Source organism: Salmo trutta, chromosome 12, assembly GCF_901001165.1.
Source record: "Salmo trutta chromosome 12, fSalTru1.1, whole genome shotgun sequence".
Lineage (NCBI taxonomy): Eukaryota > Metazoa > Chordata > Actinopteri > Salmoniformes > Salmonidae > Salmo > Salmo trutta.
The window spans coordinates 97,396,500-97,418,983 of NC_042968.1; the positions used below are offsets into that span (position 1 = coordinate 97,396,500).

The following is a 22,484-nucleotide window of genomic DNA, read 5'->3' on the forward strand; positions in this document are numbered from 1 at the left end:
CTAAATGTAGTAACTAAATGTAACAACTACATTTACTTTTGATACTTTATATATATATAAATATATTTAAAACCAAATGCTTTTAGACTTTTACTCAAGTATTATTTTCTTTGGTGACTTTCACTTTTACTTGAGTCATTTTCTATTAAGGTATCTTTACTTTTACTCAAGTATGAGAATTTAGTACTTTTTCCACCACTGACTACTACTACTACGACTACTACTACTACTGTTACTTCTTCTACTACGTGGTGTGTTTGTGTGTGTGTGTGTGTGTGTGTGTGTGTGTGTGTGTGTGTGTGTGTGTGTGTGTGTGTGTGTGTGTGTGTGTGTGCGTGTGTGTGTGTGTAGTCCCTGTCAGTAAGCCCTATATTCTGCTGAGTGATGCATCCCCAGCGGAGGGCTTTTCGGTGTGGCTGCGCTGCGGCCTGGAGAACGGTACTGAGCCGCTTTACTTCCTGTGGGAGCATGAGACTTACAATGGATTGGTCAGCACCGTCTCCCAGGGCAACAGACGTGTGTTTAACATGACAGAAGTCAACCGTAACCACACAGGCTGGTACCGTTGTGTGGCCCGGAACCAGGTCAACCAGGAACAGTCCAACCGCATCTGGCTGGACATCATCTGTTAGTATACACACTACACCCTAAACCCTACAAGTAACCCTAACGCTGTACCCTAACTTCCAATCTATCTGTGTGTAACGTAGTGTGTGTGTGTAACGTTGTGTGTGAGTGTGTGTAATATAGTGTGCGTTTGTAACGTAGTGTGTGTTTCAAATCAAATCAAATTTTATTGGTCACAAACACATGGTTAGCAGATGTTAATGCGAGTGTATTGAAATGCTTTTGCTTCTAGTTCCGACTGTGCAGTAATTTCTAACAAGTAATCTAGCAATTTCACAACTACCTTATACACAAGTGTGAAGGAATGAATAAGAATATGTACATATAAATATATGGATGAGCGACGGCCGTGCGGCATAGGCAAGATGCAGTAGATGGTATTGAGTACAGTATATACATATGGGATGAGTAATGTAGGGTATGTAAACATTATATAAAGTGGCATTGTTTAAAGAGACTAGCGATGCATTTATTACATCCAATTTTTATTATTAAAGTGGCTAGAGATAAGTCAGTATGTTGGCAGCAGCAACTCAATGTTAGTGATGGCTGTTTAACAGTCTGATGGCCTTGAGATAGAAGCTGTTTTTCAGTCTCTCGGTCCCAGCTTTTATGCACCTGTACTGACCTCACATTCTGGATGATAGCGGGGTGAACAGGCTGTGGCTCGGGTGGTTGTTGTCCTTGATGATCTTTTTGGCCTTCCTGTGACATCGGGTGGTGTAGGTGTCCTGGAGGGCAGGTAGTTTGTTCCCGGTGATGCGTTGTGCAGACCTCACTACCCTCTGGAAAGCGTTACGGTTGTGGGCGGAGCAGTTACCGTACCAGGCGGTGATACAGCCCGACAGGATGCTCTCGATTGTGCATCTGTAAAAGTTTGTCAATGTTTTCAGTGACAAGACACATTTCTTTAGCCTCCTGAGGTTGAAAAGGCACTGTTGCGCCTTCTTCACCATGCTGTCTGTGTGGGTGGACCATTTCAGTTTGTCCGTGATGTGTACGCCGAGGAACTTAAAACTTTCCACCTTCTCCACTACTATCCCGTCGATGTGGATAGGGGGGTGCTCCCTCTGCTGTTTCCTGAAGTCCACGATCATCTCCTTTGTTTGTTGACGTTGACGTTGAGTGTGAGTTTATTTTCCTGACACCACACTCCGAGGGCCTTCACCTCCTCCCTGTAGGCCGTCTTGTCGTTGTTAGTAATCAAGCCTACCACTGTAGAGTCGTCTGCAAACTTAATGATTGAGTTGGAGGCGTGCATGGCCACGCAGTCATGGGTGAACAGGGAGTACAGGAGAGGGCTGAGAACGCACCCTTGTGGGGGGTGTTGAGGATCAGCGGGGTGGAGATGTTGTTTCCTACCCTCACCACCTGGAGGTGGCCCGTCAGAAAGTCCTGGACCCAGTTGCACAGGGCGGGGTTGAGACCCAGGATCTCGAGCTTAATGACGGGTTTGGAGGGTACTATGGTGTTAAATGCTGAGCTGTAATCGATGAACAGCATTCTTACATAGGTATTCCTCTTGTCCAGATGGGTTAGGGCACTGTGATTGTGATTGTGTCGTCTGTGGACTGGGTCTAGGGTGTCAGGTAGGGTGGAGGTGATATGATCCTTGACTAGTCTCTCAAAGCACTTCATGATGACGGAAGTGAGTGCTATGGGGCGATAGTCGTTTAGCTCAGTTACCTTAGCTTTCTTGGGAACAGGAACAATAGTGGCCCTCTTGAAGCATGTGGGAACAGCAGACTGGGATAGGGATTGATTGAATATGTCCGTAAACACACCAGCCAGCTGGTCTGCGCATGCTCTGAGGACGCGGCTAGGGATGCCGTCTGGGCCGGCAGCCTTGTGAGGGTTAACCCGTTTAAATGTTTTACTCACGTTGGCTGCGGTGAAGGAGAGCCCGCAGGTTTTGGTAGTGTATGTAACGTAGTGTATGTAACGTAGTGTAGGTAACATAGTGTGTGTAAGGGAGTGTGTGCATAACATAGTGTGTGTGTATAATGTGTTTCTGTATAAAATAGTGCTTGTGTTACATATTGTGTTTCTATGTAACATAGTGTGTGTAAGGTAGTGTGTGTGTAATGTTGTGTGTGTTTGTGTGTTTAACATAGTGTGTGTGTGTCCTCTCCCCAGTCGGTCCTGATATTCCCCAGATAGATGTGACCCCCTACAGTATAACAGACAGAGGATACTCTGCTCAGGAGAGACAGACGGTCTCTCTGCTCTGCCAGGCCCAGTCCAACCCTCCCAGTCAATATGTCTGGTTCTACAACAACAGGTATGCCTAAACACACACTTACAAACACACACACACAATCATGAATCATTATATTTTATGATTATCTTGTTTGTTTAGTCTTTAACATGCACATCTTTGGCTAGATTCAATCAGTTCATCTTTGGCTAGATTCAATCAGTTGATCTTTGGCTAGATTCAATCAGTTGATCTTTGGCTAGATTCAATCAGTTCATCTTTGGCTAGATTCAATCAGTTCATCTTTGGCTAGATTCAATCAGATCATCTTTGGCTAGATTCAATCATTTCATCTTTAGCTAGATTCAATCAGTTCATCTTTGGCTAGATTCAATCAGTTCATCTTTGGCTAGATTCAATCAGTTCCACTCATGATAACCAACCACTGTATACAGTTTTTATTGGTTCTATTTAGCTGATGTTGGAGGTGTAATTGCGTTGGACCTTTTCAAATCAGCACGTGGCTCCCATCATTTTCACAGTCCCCAGGTCCAGAACAAATTCAGGCAAACATATAGTATTATACAGAGCCATGAGTGCATGGAACTCCCTTCTATCTTATAAAGCACAAGTGAACAGCAAACCTGGTTTCAAACAACAACTAAAGCAACACCTCACGGCACAACGCATCTCCCCCATGTGACCTACTGGTTGTGTGTCCTGACATGTGACCTACTGGTTGTGTGTATGTCCTGACATGTGACCTACTGGTTGTGTGTCCTGACATGTGACCTACTGGTTGTGTGTATGTCCTGACATGTGACCTACTGGTTGTGTGTACTGACATGTGACCTACTGGTTGTGTGTCCTGACATGTGACCTACTGGTTGTGTGTATGTCCTGACATGTGACCTACTTGTTGTGTGTATGTCCTGACATGTGACCTACTGGTTGTGTGTATGTACTGACATGTGACCTACTGGTTGTGTGTATGTACTGACATGTGACCTACTTGTTGTGTGTCCTGACATGTGACCTACTGGTTGTGTGTATGTCCTGACATGTGAGCTACTGGTTGTGTGTATGTACTGACATGTGACCTACTGGTTGTGTGTCCTGACATGTGACCTACTGGTTGTGTGTATGTCCTGACATGTGACCTACTTGTTGGGTGTATGTCCTGACATGTGACCTACTGGTTGTGTGTATGTCCTGACATGTGAGCTACTGGTTGTGTGTATGTCCTGACATGTGACCTACTGGTTGTGTGTATGTACTGACATGTGACCTACTGGTTGTGTGTCCTGACATGTGACCTACTGGTTGTGTGTATGTCCTGACATGTGACCTACTTGTTGGGTGTATGTCCTGACATGTGACCTACTGGTTGTGTGTATGTCCTGACATGTGACCTACTGGTTGTGTGTCCTGACATGTGACCTACTGGTTGTGTGTATGTCCTGACATGTGACCTACTTGTTGTGTGTATGTACTGACATGTATGTGGAACTGATAGATTCACACACACTCATACACACTACATGTTCATGTTTTTAAATGTATTTCAATTGTAAAGTATTTTGTCTGTGATGTCTTTTTCGTTATGTGTCAGACGCCAGTAAGACTAACTGTTGTCATTAGCGTCGGCTAATGGGGATCCTAATAAATCAAATCAAATTATACCTAACACAGACATTACCATTGGATGTGCTATATCGCATTAGTAATAATCCTATGCAGCCATGTTACAAGTTGGATGATGTAATCTACACCTCGATTAGGCTGATAGAAATCCATATTATTTTGTTTAGTATCCTTAAGAATCCATTGACGCACCCAAGCGTCAATCTAATGAACATAATAAAAAAATCCCCATCAAAATCCGTCAGCTTAAGATATGATTTTTTGGGGGGATGGGCTGATTCTCAATACACATTATGTCGCACTTCAGCATCTGTGGTGGAAAGAGTTGCAGAGGTACAGAGCTGTTTGTCAGACCAGGAGACACCCCAAAAATCGGTCCCCTCGTGAAAACGTCTATAACGTCCGAACGATGGTGTTCTCTGTTTTGCTCTATGACCCTCACAAGCCCCACGGGACTCATCTGAAGGTACAAATTAATGGAAGTATGGAGGTAGTTTTGTGCCAACATAACTAAGGGCTTAAATATGTGTCCCAAAAAAGATTTCTTATCACTGGATAATAAACTAGATGAGCTCCGTTCGAGACTATCCTACCAAAGGGATATTAAAAACAGTAACATCTTATATTTCATCGAGTCGTGGCTGAACGACGACACGGATAATATACTGTTGGCTGGGTTTTCCGTGCATCGGCAAGAATGAACAGCTACCTCCGGTAAGACGAGGGTAGTGTTGTGTGACTATTTTAACAGCTGGAGCGCGATGTCTAATATTAAGGAAGTCTTGAGGTAATGCTCACCTGAGGTAGAGTACCTCATGATAAGCTGTAGACCACACTACCTACCAAGAGAGTTTTCATGTATATTTTTTGTAGCTGTCTATTTACCACCACAAACCGATGCGGGCACTAAGACCGCACTCAATGAGCTTGTAATAGCTGTCGTAGTGATTGGACCAAAATGCAGCGGGTATGTGAATGCTCATCTTTAACTTTATTTGAACACTACACAAAACAAGAAAAAACGAACGACAACTAGACATTTTTGCAGGCTAACCACAGCAGTGCAAAAACAACTTCCCACAAAAGACAGGTGGAAAAAAGGGATACCTAAGTATGGCTCCCAATCAGCAACAACGATGTACAGCTGTCCCTGATTGAGAGCCATACCAGGCCAACACAAAGAAATACACAACATAGAAAAAACATAGAAATACAAAACATAGAACAATAACTATGTTCAGACCCCGGATGCACCTGAAACAGAAACTAACAAAACAAGAATCCACAACAAAAAATCCCAAAACTACAGGGGAGGGAAGGGAGGGTGGCCACCGTCACCGACGGTTCTTGTGCAACACCCCCCCTCCCCAATCCTCCTACCACGGAGGTGGCTCAGGCTCCGGCCTTAGTCCCCAACCCAACCTGTCCACCCCCGCTGGAGACCTCGGGCTGATGCGCGTCGCTGGAGACCTCGAGCTGAAGAGCGACTCTGGAAGCTCCGGACTGGAGGGCGACTCTGGAAGCTCCGGACTGGAGGGCGACTCTGGAAGCGCCGGACTGGAGGGCGACTCTGGAAGCGCCGGACTGGAGGGCGACTCTGGAAGCGCCGGACTGGAGGGCGACTCTGGAAGCGCCGGACTGGAGGGCGACTCTGGAAGCTCCGGACTGGAGGGCGATTCTGGCTGCAACGGTTCCGGACTGTAGGGCGACTCTGGCTGCGCCGGTTCCGGACTGTAGGGCGACTCTGGCTGCGCCGGTTCCGGACTGTAGGGCGACTCTGGCTGCGCCGGTTCCGGACTGTAGGGCGACTCTGGCTGCGCCGGTTCCGGACTGTAGGGCGACTCTGGCTGCGCCGATTCCGGACTGTAGGGCGACTCTGGAAGCTCCGGACTGTGGGCCGTCTCTGTCGGTTCCGGACTGTGGGCCGTCTCTGTCGGTTCCGGACTGTGGGCCGTCTCTGTCGATTCCGGACTGTGGGCCGTCTCTGCTGGTTCCGGACTGTGGGCCGTCTCTGCCGGTTCCGGACTGTGGGCCGTCTCTGCCGGTTCCGGAATGTGGGCCGTCTCTGCCGGTTCCGGACTGTGGGCCGTCTCTGCCGGTTCCGGACTGTGGGCCGTCTTTGCAGGCTCCGGACTGTGGGCCGTCTTTGCAGGCTCTGGACTGTAGGACGTCGCCGGACGCACTGGACAGGGAACTGTCGCCGGAAGCTCTAGACGGGGCACCGTCGCCGGAAGCTCTGGACGGGGAACTGTCGCCGGAAGCTCTGGACGGGGAACTGTCACCAGAAGCTCTGGACGGGGTACTGTTGTCGGAAGCTCTGGACGGGGACTGCGCACTGAAGGCCTGATGCGTGGGGCTGGCTTTGGAGGCACCAGACTATTTTCACTCACCGCAGGGCTAGTGCGAGGAGCAGGAGCAGGACGAACTGGACTGGGCTGACACACTGGAGGCCTGGTGCGTGGTGCTGGCTTTGGAGGCACCAGACTAGAGACACGCACCTCAAGGCTAGTGCGGGGAGCAGGAACAGGGTACACCGAGCCATGAACACGCACTGGAGGTCTGGAGCGCACAGCCTGCACCACCCGTCCTGGCTGGGTAGTCACAATAGCCCTGCACGGGCGGAGTGCTGGCACAGGGCGAACTGGACTGTGCAGAGGCCTGATGACTGCCGTGCGTAGAGCAGGCGCAGGGTAGCCTGGGCCTAGGAGACGCACTGGTGGCCAGATGTACTGTGCAGGCATACTCCTACCTGGCTGGAAGCCCACTCTAGCACGGCACTTACGGGGGGCTGGTATCGCTCGCACTGGACTGTGCGTGCGCATGGGCGAGATCGTGCGCACTTCCGCATCGACCGGCGCTCTTCTGATCCGCTGCTCCCCATAATAAGCACGGGGAGTTGGCTTAGGTCTACCGCCTGACCTAGCCAATCTTCCCATGTGCCCCCCCAAAAATAATTATTGAGGCTGCCTCTCCACCTCCACCTGCTTCCCAGGCAGGCTGTTGCAATGGTCCAGTAGCTGTTCCCACGTCCAGTCTATCCTTGCCTCTAGTACCTCCAGCGACCAGGATGCCATCACCTCCCGAGCACGCTGCTTGCTCCACTCCTGTTGCTGCTCCCTTCTTTCCCTGGCCCAGGATACTTGCTCCTCCTGGGCCCGCTGCTTGGTCCGTTGGTGGTGGGAAGTTATGTAATAGCCGTCGTAGTGATTGGACCAAAATGCAGCGGGTATGTGAATGCTCGTCTTTAACTTTATTTGAACACTACACAAAACAAGAAAAAACGAACGACAACTAGACAGTTTTGCAGGCTAACCACAGCAGTGCAAAAACAACTTCCCACAAAAGACAGGTGGAAAAAGGGCTACCTAAGTATGGCTCCCAATCAGCAACAACGATGTACAGCTGTCCCTGATTGAGAGCCATACCAGGCCAACACAAAGAAATACACAACATAGAAAAAACATAGAACAATACCCAAAAACCCCGACAACACAAAACAAACACACCCGTGCCACGCACTGACCAAACTACAATAACAAATAACCCCTTATACTGGTCAGGACGTGACAGAGCTGTATAACGCCATACGCAAACAAGAAAATGCTCATCCAGAAGTGGCGCTCTTAGTGGGCGTGGACTTTAATCCAGGCAAATTTAAATCCATTTTACCACATTTTTACCAGCACGTCACATGTGCAACCAGAGGAAAAAAACTCTAGACCACCTTTACTCCAAACACAGAGATGAGTACAAAGCTCTCCCTTGTCTTCCAGTTGGCAGGTCTGACCATAACTATGTCCTCCTGATTCATGCTAAAGCAGGAAGTACCAGTGATTCACTCAATACTGAAGAGGTCATATGATGCTACAGGACTGTTTTGCTAGCAAAGACTGGAATATGTTCCCGGATTCATCCAATGGTATTGAGGAGTATACCACCTCAGTCACTGGCTTCATCAATGAGTGCATCAACAATGTTTTCCCCACAGTGACCATACGTACATATCCCAACCAGAAGCTATGGATTACAGGCAACATCCACACTGAGCTAAAGGCTAGAGCTACCACTTTCAAGGAGCAGGACACTAATCCAGACGCTTAGAACAAATCCCGCTATGCCCTCAGATTAACCATCAAACAGGCAATGGCAGGGCTTGTAAACTATTCTGGACAACTGTGTGATCAGGCTCTCCATAGCCGATGTGAGCAAGACATTTAAACAGGTCAACATTCAAAAGGCCGCGGGGCTAGACGGAACACCAGGACGTGTACTCAGAGCATGTGCAGAACAACTGACAAGTGTCTTCACTGACATTTTCAAACTCTCCCTGATTGAGTCTGTAATTCCTACATGTTTCAAGCGAACAACTCACTAGCCTTCAATTGACTCTTCATCAGTTGAGTTTGCGTCCCTTCTCCGCAGTCAAACAGCCAGCAGGGCAGTGTGGAGTGCAATAGAAATTATGTAATCTGTGGATCTCTTGGGGTGGTATGCGAATTGGAGTGGGTCTAGGGTTTCCAGGATAATGGTGTTGATGTGAGCATTGGCCAGCCTTTCAAAGCACTTCATGGCTACCGACGCCCTTTCCCACCTGGACGAAAGGAATACCTATGTGAGAATGCTGTACATTGATTACAGCTCAGTGTTCAACACCATAGTGCACTCAAAGCTCATTACTAAGCTAAGGACCCTGGGACTAAACATCTCCTTCTGCAACTGGATCCTGGACGTCCTGATGGGCCACCCCAGGTAGTAAGGGTAGGGAACAACACATCTGCCATGCTGATCCTCAACACTGGGGCCCCTCAGGTTTGCATGCTTATTCCCCTCCTGTACTCCTTGTTCACCCACGGCTGTGTGGCCAAGCACAACTCCAACACCATCATTAAGTTTGCTGACGACACAACAGTGGTAGGCCTGATCACGATAATGATGAGACAGTCTATAGGGAGGAGATCAGAGTTCTGGAAGTGTGGTGCCAGGACAACAACCTCTCCCTCAATTTGAGGACAACAACCTCTCCCTCAATACAAAGGATCTGATCGTGGACTACAGTAAAAGTAGGGCCGAACACACCCCCATTCACATCGACGGGGTTGTAGTGGAGCGAATCGAGAGCTTCCAGTTCCTTGGTGTCCACATCCCCAACAAACTATCATGGTCCAAAAACACCAAGACAGTCATGAAGAAGGCACTCCAATGCCTATTCCCCCTCAGGAGACTGAAAAGATTTGGCATGGGTCCTCAGATCCTCAAAAAGTTCTACAGCTGCACCATTGAGAGCATCCTGACTGGTTGCATCACAGACTGGTATGACAACTGCCCGGCATCCAAGCTTAAGGCACTACAGAGGGTAGTGCGTACGGCTCTGGGGGGCCAAGCTTCCTGCCATCCAGGACCTCTATACTAGGTGGAGTCAGAGGAAGGCCCAAAAAATTGTTAAAGACTCCAGTCACCCAAGTCAGGGACTGTTCTCTCTGCTACCGCACGGCAAGCGGTGCCGGAGCGCCAAGTCTAGGTCCAAAGACTCCTTTACAGCTTCTACCCCCAAGCCAAAAGACTGCTGAACAATTAATAAAATGGCTACCCAGACTATTTACATTGACAACCCACCCTTTGTTTTAACACTACTCCTACTCGCTGTTAATTATCAATGCATAGTCACTTTACCGCTGTCTATATGTACATATTACCTCAACTTACCTGTACCCCCGCACATTGATTCAGTACCGGTACCCCCTGTATATAGCCTCCACACTGACTCTGTACCGGTACCCCCTGTATATAGCCTCCACATTGATTCAGTACCGGTACCCCCTGTATATAGCCTCCACATTAACTCTGTACCGGTACCCCCTGTATATAGCTTCCACATTGACTCTGTACCGTAACACCCTGTATATAGCCTCCACATAGACTCTGTACCGGTACCCCCTGTATATAGCCTCCACATAGACTCTGTACCGGTACCCCCTGTATAGAGCCTCCATATTGTTATTTTATTGTGTTACTTTTTTTACTTTCGTTTGTTTAGAAAATATTTTCTTAACTCTATTTTCTGAAAAACTGCATTGTGGGTTAAGGGCTCGTTAGTCAGCATTTCATTTTATGCAGCGTATGTTACAAATATAATTTTATTGGATTTTATTCAGATTTAAGGACAGGTGAGGTTTCATGACAATAAGAAGAGCAGCCACTCAATGAGCACCAACACAGTTACACCTCCGACAGCGCCTAAACAAAAGCAATGCAGTCGTCATTCTCGCAGATTAGCGCTGGAACTGATTGAATCTAGGCCTTTATTTGTCTGTTGTATGAAAATATTTTCTATCTTCTCTACAAATTTCTGATTTAGTTCTAATCCCAGTCAGGTGTTTTATATATTGGTTCTAATCGCAGCCAGGTGTTTTATATATTGGTTCTAATCCCAGACAGGTGTTTAATATATTGGTTCTAATCGCAGCCAGGTGTTTTATATATTGGTTCTAATCGCAGACAGGCGTTTTATATATTGGTTCTAATCCCAGCCAGGTGTTTTATATATTGGTTCTAATCCCAGTCAGGTGTTTTATATATTGGTTCTAATACTGGCCAGGTGTTTTAAATATTGCTTAAAATCTCCCCAGGTGTTTTATATATTGGTTGTAACCGCAGTCAGGTGTTTTATATATCAGTTCTAATTCCATTCAGGTGTTTTTTATGTTGGTTCTAATCCCAGCCAGGTGATTTATACATTAGTTCTAATTCAGTCAGTTGTTTTTTATATTGGTTCTAATCCAGCCAGGTGTTTATATATTGGTTCTAATCCCAGTCAGGTGTTTATATATTGGTTCTAATCCAGCCAGGTGTTTTATATATTGGTTCTAATCCAGCCAGGTGTTTTATATATTGGTTCTAATTCAGCCAGGTGTTTTATATATTGGTTCTAATCCAGCCAGGTGTTTTATATATTGGTTCTAATCCAGCCAGGTGTTTTATATATTGGTTCTAATCCAGCCAGGTGTTTTATATATTGGTTCTAATCCAGCCAGGTGTTTTATATATTGGTTCTAATCCAGCCAGGTGTTTTATATATTGGTTCTAATCCAGCCAGGTGTTTATATATTGGTTCTAATCCCAGTCAGGTGTTTATATATTGGTTCTAATCCAGCCAGGTGTTTACATATTGGTTCTAATCCCAGTCAGGTGTTTATATATTGGTTCTAATCCAGCCAGGTGTTTTATATATTGGTTCTAATCCAGCCAGGTGTTTTATATATTGGTTCTAATTCAGCCAGGTGTTTTATATATTGGTTCTAATCCGGCCTGGTGTTTTTTATATTGGTTCTAATCCAGCCAGGTGTTTTATATACTGGTTCTAATCCCAGCCAGGTGTTTTTTATATTGGTTCTAATCCCAGTCAGGCGTTTTTTTATATTGGTTCTAATCCGGCCTGGTGTTTTTTATATTGGTTTTAATCCAGCCAGGTGTACACGGGTCCTCAGTTCACCATCACTAGGATTCTGCGGATGAACACAGGTACCTATGCCTGTCAGGCTCAGAACACGTACCTCAACACCCGCTCTCTCAAGACCATCAACCTCACCGTTTACTGTGAGTAACATTTGACTTCTAAACCCTAACCCATGACTTCTAACACCTGACCGCACACACACACACATACACACCGGTAAACACATATACCGACACAACACACACACACACACACATATATAACCGCAGAAACACACACACACACACACAATAACAACACAATCAACACAGTGTTGCGCTGTATGTTGTCCCCCAGACCCTCCAGATGGTTCCCCCTCCTGCTCTGTTCTGCCAGCAATGAACTACTCCTCCCTCAACCTGACCTGTTCATGGCCAGGGGGCCTGCCCCCCCCTTCACTACGCTGGACCACAAACCTTCTGGCACAGGTACACACACACACACACACACACACACACACACACACACACACACACACACACACACACACACACACACACACACACACACACACACACACACACACACATGCACACACACGCACACAGACACACACACACACACACATGCAGACGCACGCACACACGAAGAAAGGGTCCTAACAAGTTAAATGATTGTTGTTCTGGTTGTTATTGTAACAGGGAGGGGCGTGGCTTGGGGGTGAAGGGGCGTGGCCAGCCAACAATGTCTCCGTACTGCAGTCTGGATCCCAGGCCTCCAACAACTCTCTGTTCACCTGCCTGGGGATGCACCCTGCTCTCAACACCTCCACACAATGCACTGCACGGGCATGTGAGTCTCACACACAGCATGGTCCTATATGCCACATACACGCACAAAACACCAGTGTTGCGGAAGCTACACTGAAAATATAGTTTACCAAACTACCAATTACTTCACACTGGAAGAAGTTAAGCTACGCTATTTAATTTTTAACCTTTATTTAACTAGGCAAGTTAGTTAAGAACAATTATTTACAATGACGGCGTCTGGGATTCAAAAAATACATAAAAAATATAGGACATAAACACATCACGGCAAGAGAGACAACATAAAGAGATACCTAAGACAACAACATAGCAAGGCAGCAACACAATATATATTTTGCAAAGCAGCCACAACTGTCAATAAGAGTGTCCATGATTGAGCCTTTGAATGAAGAGATTGAGATTAAACTGTCCAGTTTGAGTGTTTGTTGCAGCTCGTTCCAGTCGCTAGCTGCAGCGAACTGAAAAGACAAGCGACCCAGGGATGTGTGTGCTTTGGGGACTTTTAACAGAATGTGACTGACCGAACTGGTGTTATATGTGGAGAATGAGGACTGCAGTAAACATCTCAGATAGGGGGGACGTTATAATTACTTAAATTAGCTTCCTCGTAATGTTTTGTCAGCCATCTTTGTTGAAGTCACCAGGGATGGGTGGCCCGTGTCAAATTCGTCATTGGATCCACTCGATATGATTGGTCATATAAAAACCTTGGGAACCAAATGCATAATGAGTGCTCTAACTCCCCCTTGTGGTGGTCTGGAGCAATGAAGCCGTGACGCTGGGTACCTCTAAGTCCGGTGCAAGCTCGCAACTTTTAAAGGAGGAACCACTGTAGCTTGCTAGCTAGCTAAACAATGAACATAACAGTGCTTTCAAGACAACTGGGAACTTGGAAAAATTTGAAGTCAAATCATGACGTCAGTGATCTTCAGGTTGGAAAGTCGGGGCTCTAGAACGGGGCCATAGTTCCCGAGATGGAATTCCAGATTGGATGATGTCCAAAATGATTTTTCCCAGTCGGAGCTTGTTTTTTTTCAGAGTTCCCAGTTGTCTTGAATGCACTGAATTCTGAGATTTCCGAATTCCCTTTCCGAGTTCCCAATTGTTTTGAACTCTGCAATAATCCCAACCCATACTACTAGCAATACAAACAGATTGTCATAGCTAGCCACCATAGCTAGCCACCAGCTAAAGCTAACCAATTAGGTTCAATGTTAGCTAGCTAGCTAATATTAGGCTATAACTAGCAATGCAAATGGATTTCTGATATACGAATAATATTACTACACAGATCATACACATAACTTTAGCTAGCGAGCCAGCCAACTAACGTTAGCAAGCTAGCTAACAGTACTTTAACTTGTAATGAAAACGACTTTCTGACAAAAGTAGAAACATATAATATCTGAAAATTTAGCTAGCTAGACTCTCTTACCCATATACGTGGATGAACGCTTCTCCTTCTGTGTCACGTATTCCATAGTTGCCCTTAGTTTGAATGTGTAATCCTGAGACCGGTGTTTTATACAAATATTCAGTGTGTTATCTTTTTGACTCCCTCCACATATTTCCAATCATACGCCAGAATTTTTTCCATCTCCTTATCTATCATACTCTGCTTCCAAAGGGCATTCCACTGATTTCAAAACTCGGTCAATTTCTTCCGTGACAACAACACTGTTGATCGCTGTTTCTTCCCAATCACTGTCATCAGAAACTCTACAATGTCTGGTTCAATGAAAATGAGGGATTTCCTCATCGTCTGATTCATTTTCAGAGTCAGAGAGAGTCAGCATGGCATGATCGTCCTCCAGAAAGAGGAGAGCAGTAGCAAAACTTTTGCAGTGCTTCATGATATCTTTCAAAAAAGCAGCAGAAGAAATCATTATCTACACATACTGAGCAGTTCATGTTATAGACAGAGGCATGCTACATGGCAGAATAATCCAAACTCATCTCTTGGCATGTCCAGCCCATCCATTATCTCAGCCAATCATCGCTAGCAGGAAGGTTCCTGACTTTTTCCGTGGCTAAACCAACTAGGCTTGTAATTTAACGATTGTATTCATATTTACTGATGGAATGTTATTAAGGCACATGAAAGTTCACATGTTCCCGAAGGCATTTCTGCCAAAAAACACATAACATTTATTTCACATAACATTTATTTCTTTACGTTCAAATGCTTCTCCTCTGAAGTAGTGACGTGCGACATACGCCTAGTTTCCTGAAATTATTCACATATGTTAACAGAGTGTATAATTTATCCTATTAACAGTAGAAAGGCTGAGAGTGTCAAAATTATGCGAATTAAAAATATATTATTACTCAGTCATTTGTTAATTCATCAAATCAAATTGTTTTATCACATGCTTCATAAACATCATCCAATGGCATTGAGGAGTATACCACCTCAGTCACAGGATTCATCAATAAGTGAATCGATGACGTCATCCCCACAGTGACTGTATGTACATATCCCAACCAGAAGCAATGGATTACAGGCAACATCAGCACCGAGCTAAAGACTAGAGCTGCTGCTTTAAAGGAGCAGGACACTAATCAGGACGCTTATAAGAAATCCTGCTATTCCCTCAGACGGACCATCAAACAGGCAAAGCATCAATACAGGACTAAGATTGAAGCCTACTACACCGGCTCTGACACTCGTCTGATGTGTCAGGGCTTGCAAACTATTACGGACTACAAAGGGAAACCCGTCCGTGAGCTGCCCAGTGATGAGAGTTTACCAGACGAGCTAAATGCCGTTTATGCTCGTTTCGAGGCAAGTAACACTGAAGCATGCATGAGAGCACCAACTGTTCTGGACGACTGTGTGATCACGCTCTCCATAGCCGATGTGAGCAAGACCTTTATACAGCTGAACATTCACAAGGACGCGGGGCCAGACGGATTACCAGGATGTGTACTCCGCGGACCAACTGGCAGGTGTCTTCACTGACATTTTCAAACTCTCCCTGACTGAGTCAGTAATATCTACATGTTTCAAGCAGACCACCATAGTCCCTGTGCCCAAGAAAGCGAAGGTAACGTGCCTAAATAACTACCGCCCGTCAAGTCAGTAGCCATGAAGTGCTTAGTAAGGCTGGTCATGGCTCACATCAATACTATCATCCCAGAAACTCTAGACCCACTCCAATTTGCATACCGCCCCAACAGATCCACAGATGATGCAATCCACACTGCCTGTTCCCACCTCGACAAAAGGAACACCTATGTGAGAATGCTGTTCAATGGTAAGGGTAGGCAACAACACATCCGCCACGCTGATCCTCAACACTGGAGCTCCACAGGGGTGCGTGCTCAGTCCTCTCCTGTACTCCCTGTTCACCCACGACTGCATGGCCAGGCATGACTCCAACACCATCATTAAGTTTGCAGACGACACAACAGTGGTAGGCCTGATCACAGACAACGATGAGAGGTTACGACTGTTCAGAATGATGATATGATAAGAGGTCATGATAATGAGATTAAATTGACAATAGTCTGATGGGTGACAATTTGATCAATTGTCAAATTTTACATGAAGAGAGTGGCGAAGCTTGGAACTGACAGAAGCAGGAAAGGAGAACCACTTTTCAAATTCTCCTTCATTTGCATCCAGTTAAGATGTTTTGATTTCTGTATGTTATCAGAAAGAGCAGATTAAGCAGTTTATAAGACACTTACCTTTTCAAATAACTCTCAAAAAGAGATGCATCCTATTTCCAAATATTGCTTTTCCCAACAATAACCGCACTGTCCATGCATGGGTTCAGCACATGGGCACTCAGCGGCAACATTGCCCAAGCAAGGACTAGTGACATAATAAATGTAAAATATACTATATCGTTCATTTTAAATACATTTTCTTAAGACAAACCAAAACAATATTATGATGGATACTTTTGTGATGGATTTAACTCTTGTACTGTGGTGGTTTTACTGGTTTTTCATTTTTCACATACAGTCTGCAGTAAATATAGTCTACAGTACATACAGTCTGCAGTACTTATAGTCCACAGTACATACAGTCTACAGTACATATAGCCTACAGTACATATAGCCTAAAGTACATACGGTCTGCAGTACATACAGTCTACAGTACATACAGTCTGCAGTAAATATAGTCTACAGTACATAGTCTGCAGTACTTATAGTCCACAGTACATACAGTCTACAGTACATATAGCCTACAGTACATATAGCCTAAAGTACATACGGTCTGCAGTACATACAGTCTACAGTACATACAGTCTGCAGTAAATATAGTCTACAGTACATAGTCTGCAGTACTTATAGTCCACAGTACATACAGTCTACAGTACATATAGCCTACAGTACATACAGTCTACAGTACATATAGCCTACAGTACATATAGCCTAAAGTACATACGGTCTGCAGTACACACAGTCTGCAGTACATATAGTCTACAGTACATACAGTCTGCAGTACATATGGTCTACAGTACATACAGTCTACAGTACATGTAGTCTACAGTACACATATTCTACAGTACATACAGTCTACAGTTCATACAGTCTACAGTACATACAGTCTACAGTACATATAGTCTACAGTACATACAGTCTACAGTACATACAGTCCACAGTACATACAGTCTACAGTACATATAGTCTGCAGTACATACAGTCTTCAGTACATACAGTCTGCAGTACATATAGTCTGCAGTACATATAGTCTGCAGTACATATAGTCTACAGTACATACAGTCTGCAGTACATACAGTCTGCAGTACATATAGTCTGCAGTAAATATAGTCTGCAGTACATATAGTCTGCAGTACATACAGTCTGCAGTACATACAGTCTGCAGTACATATAGTCTGCAGTACATATAGTCTGCAGTACATGTAGTCTACAGTACATACAGTCTGCAGTACATACAGTCTGCAGTACATATAGTTTACAGTACATACGGTCTGCAGTAAATATAGTCTGCAGTACATATAGTCTACAGTACATATAGTCTACAGTACATGTAGTCTACAGTACATACAGTCTACAATATATATAGTCTACAGTACTCATGGTCTACAGAACTTAGATTCTACAGTACATATAGTCTGCGGTACATATAGTATGCAGTACATATAGTCTGAAGTACGTATAGTCTACAGTGCATGCAGTCTACAGTACATATAGTCTAAAGTACATATAGTCTACAGAACATGAACTAATGAAATGTAATGATATGTTCTCTGAAAAAATCATTATTTGATACTCTAATGTCAGCTAAGATTTTCATAAACACATCCAAATCATTATACTTCTGATAATATTTATGAAATGTATTTATTAGACTGTTAGAATGTTGACATTATAAAGACGTGCCATTGGCCTGAAATGGGGTCCGTTGAGGCTTTTCTAGTGTTAAACACAAAACAATCTTTCAAAGGAGAATTAGGCAGATCTAATGCCAAACAAATGAAATTCTTTCCTTCTTCACCCATATTTTATTTTATTTATGCAAAAAAGCAGTGTGTAGTTTCTGTAGAAAACTAAACCACTACATTGATAAAAAAGTACTGAAAACACTACTTAGATCTTAATTTAGTTCAATTACCACTAAGCTAACCACTCTCTCTCTCTCTCTCTCTCTCAATTCAATTCAATTCAATTCAATTTGCTTTATTGGCATGACGTAACAATGTACATATTGCCAAAGCTTACTTTGGATATTTACAATATAAAAAATAAATAAAAATGAGAATCAAAAATTGTCAACGGGACAACAGTAACAACAATAACCAACGGTCAATATAACCATACATTCAACAATAACAATAATCATACAGTTGAGGACATGTGCAGGTTTATTGGTCTGTCAGACACTGTCCCTCAACTTATGGCAGGCAGCAATGTAGTGCGCTGCCAACCCACAGCTCTCTGCGTCCTCCCCCAACAGGATGGGTAGCCTATCCTCATCAGAGAGGTCTTTAAAACCTTGAATAAGGATTTCAAATTTGGGGAAATGACACTCTCTAATTGTTTTATATTTTTGACATTTTGTCAGGAAATGCAGCTCCGTCTCAGGTTCTGCTGTTGTGCAGTGGTTGCACAGCCTTTCCTCTACAGGGAGCCAGGTTTTCCTGTGTCTACCCTTCTCAATGGCAAGGCTGTGCTCACTGAGCCTGTACTTTGTCAAGGTTTTTCTAAGGTTTTGATCAGTAACCATGGTCAAATATTTAGCCATAGTGTACTGTCGATTTAGGGCCAGATAGCACTGCATTTTGCTTTGTGTTTGTGCTTGTGTTTCCCAATAAGCAATGTAGTTTTGTTTTGACTGTGTTGTAATTTGGTTTATTCTGATTGATTGGATGTTCTGGTCCTGAGGCTTCAGTGTGTTAGTAGAACAGGTTTGTGAACTCAGCCCCAGGACCAGCTGGATGAGGGGACTCTTTTCTTTGCTCAGCTCTTGGCATTGCAGGGCTTGGTAATGATATGAGAGGGGGTCACTGTATTTTAGATGTTTCCAAAACTTAATTGCTCTTTTTTGAGTTTTTATTATTAGTGGATATTGGCCTAATTCTGCCCTGCATGCATTGTTTGTAGTTTTCCTCTGGACACGTAGGAGAATCTTACAGAACTCTGCATGTAGGGTTTCAATGGGGTGTTTGTCCCATTTGATGAAATCTTGTTTTGCAAGTGGACCCCACACCTCGCTGCCATAAAGTGCAATTGGTTCAATGACATATTCAATTAGTTTTAGCCAAATTTTAATAGGTATTTCAATTTGAATTTGCTTTTTAATGGCGTAGAATGCCCTGCGTGCTTTCTCTCTCAGTTCATTCACTGCCTCATTAAGGTGTCCAGTTGAGCTTATTTTTAAACCTAAGTAATTGTAGTGTGTACAGTACTCTATATATTTTGTACCAATTGAGAACTTTGGTCTAATTCCCTGAGATCTGGATCTTCTCTCTCTCTCTCTCTCTCTCTCAGGGTCTCCTTATGGTGAGCCAGTGTGTTCTGCTTATGCCACGGGTAAGAACCAATACCTGCTGCTGTCCTGCTCCTGGGAAGGTAACCACAACAACAGTAACAGCCACAACAACAACAACAATACATATAATTATAATAATACTGTTCTTGTAGGTGGGTCTCCCAGGGCTGTGGTGTGGTGGGAGGTGCCTAAAGAAGAGGGGAGGGGCCAAGAAGTGGAGACCTCCAAGATCCTGGTACTTCGTTCTAACGCCACCCAGAATGGACAGGCCTACACCTGCTACGCCAAACACCCCCTGGACACACACACCAGGACCTGCAGCCTTGGTAAAGAGCCCTGTGGGACTTCGCTGGGTTTAACTAACAGGCTAATAGACATGTACCTGGTTTAACTAACAGTCTAATAGACATGTACTGGGTTTAACTAACAGTATAATAGACATGTACTGGGTTTAACTAACAGTCTAATAGTCATGTACTGGGTTTAACTAACAGTCTAATAGACATGTACTGGGTTTAACTAACAGTATAATAGACATGTACTGGGTTTAACTAACAGTCTAATAGACATGTACTGGGTTTAACTAACAGTCGAATAGTCATGTACTGGGTTTAACTAACAGTCTAATAGACATGTACTGGGTTTAACTAACAGTATAATAGACATGTACTGGGTTTAACTAACAGTCTAATAGACATGTACTGGGTTTAACTAACAGTCTAATAGTCATGTACTGGGTTTAACTAACAGTCTAATAGACATGTACTGGGTTTAACTAACAGTATAATAGACATGTACTGGGTTTAACTAACAGGCTAATAGTCATGTACTGGGTTTAACTAACAGTCTAATAGACATGTACTGGGTTTAACTAACAGTATAATAGACATGTACTGGGTTTAACTAACAGTCTAATAGACATGTATTGGGTTTAACTAACAGTCTAATAGTCATGTACTGGGTTTAACTAACAGGCTAATAGACATGTACTGGGTTTAACTAACAGTCTAATAGACATGTACTGGGTTTAACTAACAGGCTAATAGACGTGTACTGGGTTTAACTAACAGTCTAATAGACATGTACTGGGTTTAACTAACAGTCTAATAGTCATGTACTGGGTTTAACTAACAGGCTAATAGACATGTACTGGGTTTAACTAACAGTATAATAGACATGTACTGGGTTTAACTAACAGTCTAATAGACATGTACTGGGTTTAACTAACAGTCTAATAGTCATGTACTGGGTTTAACTAACAGTATAATAGACTTGTAATTATAATTTTATTTAACTAGACAAGTCAGTTAAGAACAAATTCTTATTTACAATGACAGCCTAGGAACAGTGGGTTAACTACCTTGTTCAGGGGCAGAATGACAGATTTTTTACCTTGTCAGCTCGGGATTCGATCTTGCAATCTTTCGGTTATTAGGTTAACGCTCTAACCCCTAGGCTACCTGCCACCCCATAACAGGTTTAACTACAACATTGTATTGTGTCTGTATATGAAGACTGATTGACTCTCTCTCTCACTACCTGTGTGTGCTTGTGTGTGTGTGTTTATTTCTAGAAGTTTCTAGGGCATAGCTTGCTTCAAAAGAAGCTAGAGTTCATATTCAACTTAGGATGCCCAATCCACTGCACCCGGTTCCTGATCGAACTTGATTGTTTTCCTCCTTCCGGCCTATTCAAAACATGAGAAAGCTAACCGTTAGCTAGTGTCGCCTTCAGAGTACTTTTACTAAGGGAAAACAAACGTTTACATTTTTTCAATAATTATTCTTAACATAGAACTAACATATCTTTCAAGTTATGTGCACATTATTTAATACTTTTCACAAACGTAATTCATATTAACCAATGTTTTGCTTACATGTGAATAGGCCGAAAGCAGGAAGAGAATCGCAACAAATTGGATGCCGCCTTGTTGCCAGGCATCAAGGTGAATATGCACAATATAGGCTATATCATATGTCAATAAAAAAATACATATTCTGGTGCTCCTAAATGTTATGTTGTGCTCCTAACATTTAGTTGGGAGCACAAGTGCTACCAATTAGATGTTTTTTTAAGCCATGATACTGGGTAAGCTATATTATTAGTACTACTTCTACTACTTCAAGATGCCATTGCCTGCCATTGTACCCTTGAGCAAGACACTTAACCCCCCACAACAACAGCTCCCCCGCAACTCTCCAAGAGCTGTATATGTCTGTATGTGTGTCTTTCAGAAGGGTTGCGTTAAAAGCAGAAATCAAAATTCGGTTGGACCTGCAATTGACCAATACAGTTCTTAATCTTACTACTGTTTGTGTGTGTGTGTGTGTGTGTGTGTTTGTGTATTTGCATGTGTACAGTCCCGGTCAGTAAGCCATATATTCTTCTGAGTGATGCATCCCCTGCGGAGGGATCTTCGGTGTGGCTGCGCTGCGGCCTGGAGAACGGCACAGGGCCGCTTTACTTCCTGTGGGAGCATGAAACATACAGCGGATTGGTCAACACCATCTCCCAGGGCAACAGCAGCATGTTCAACATGACAGAAGTCAACCGTAACCACACAGGCTGGTATCGTTGTGTGGCCCGGAACCAGGTCAACCAGGAACGGTCCGACCGCATCTGGCTGGACATCATCTGTTAGTATACACACTACACACTGAACACTTCACCCTAAACCCTACACACTACTCCTAATGATGAACCCTAACTTCTAACCCATCTGGAGGGACATCATCTGTTAGTATACACACTACACACTGAACACTACACCCTATACCCTACACACTA

The 22,484-nt window shown here is 44.0% G+C and overlaps 1 protein-coding gene across 1 annotated transcript in view; it reads left to right on the plus strand.

The window, feature by feature from the left end:
* Window positions 1–527: 527 nt before the first annotated feature.
* Window positions 528–22,484, plus strand: part of LOC115202681 (V-set and immunoglobulin domain-containing protein 10-like 2) — a 48,353-nt gene continuing 26,396 nt past the window's right edge. Inside the window, exons 1-7 of the mRNA XM_029766758.1 lie at window positions 528–627; window positions 2,764–2,908; window positions 11,931–12,061; window positions 12,258–12,388; window positions 12,602–12,752; window positions 19,697–20,023; window positions 22,058–22,333. Coding sequence (XP_029622618.1) covers window positions 528–627; window positions 2,764–2,908; window positions 11,931–12,061; window positions 12,258–12,388; window positions 12,602–12,752; window positions 19,697–20,023; window positions 22,058–22,333 — 1,261 coding nt within the window. The remainder of the gene's footprint in view (window positions 628–2,763; window positions 2,909–11,930; window positions 12,062–12,257; window positions 12,389–12,601; window positions 12,753–19,696; window positions 20,024–22,057; window positions 22,334–22,484) is intronic.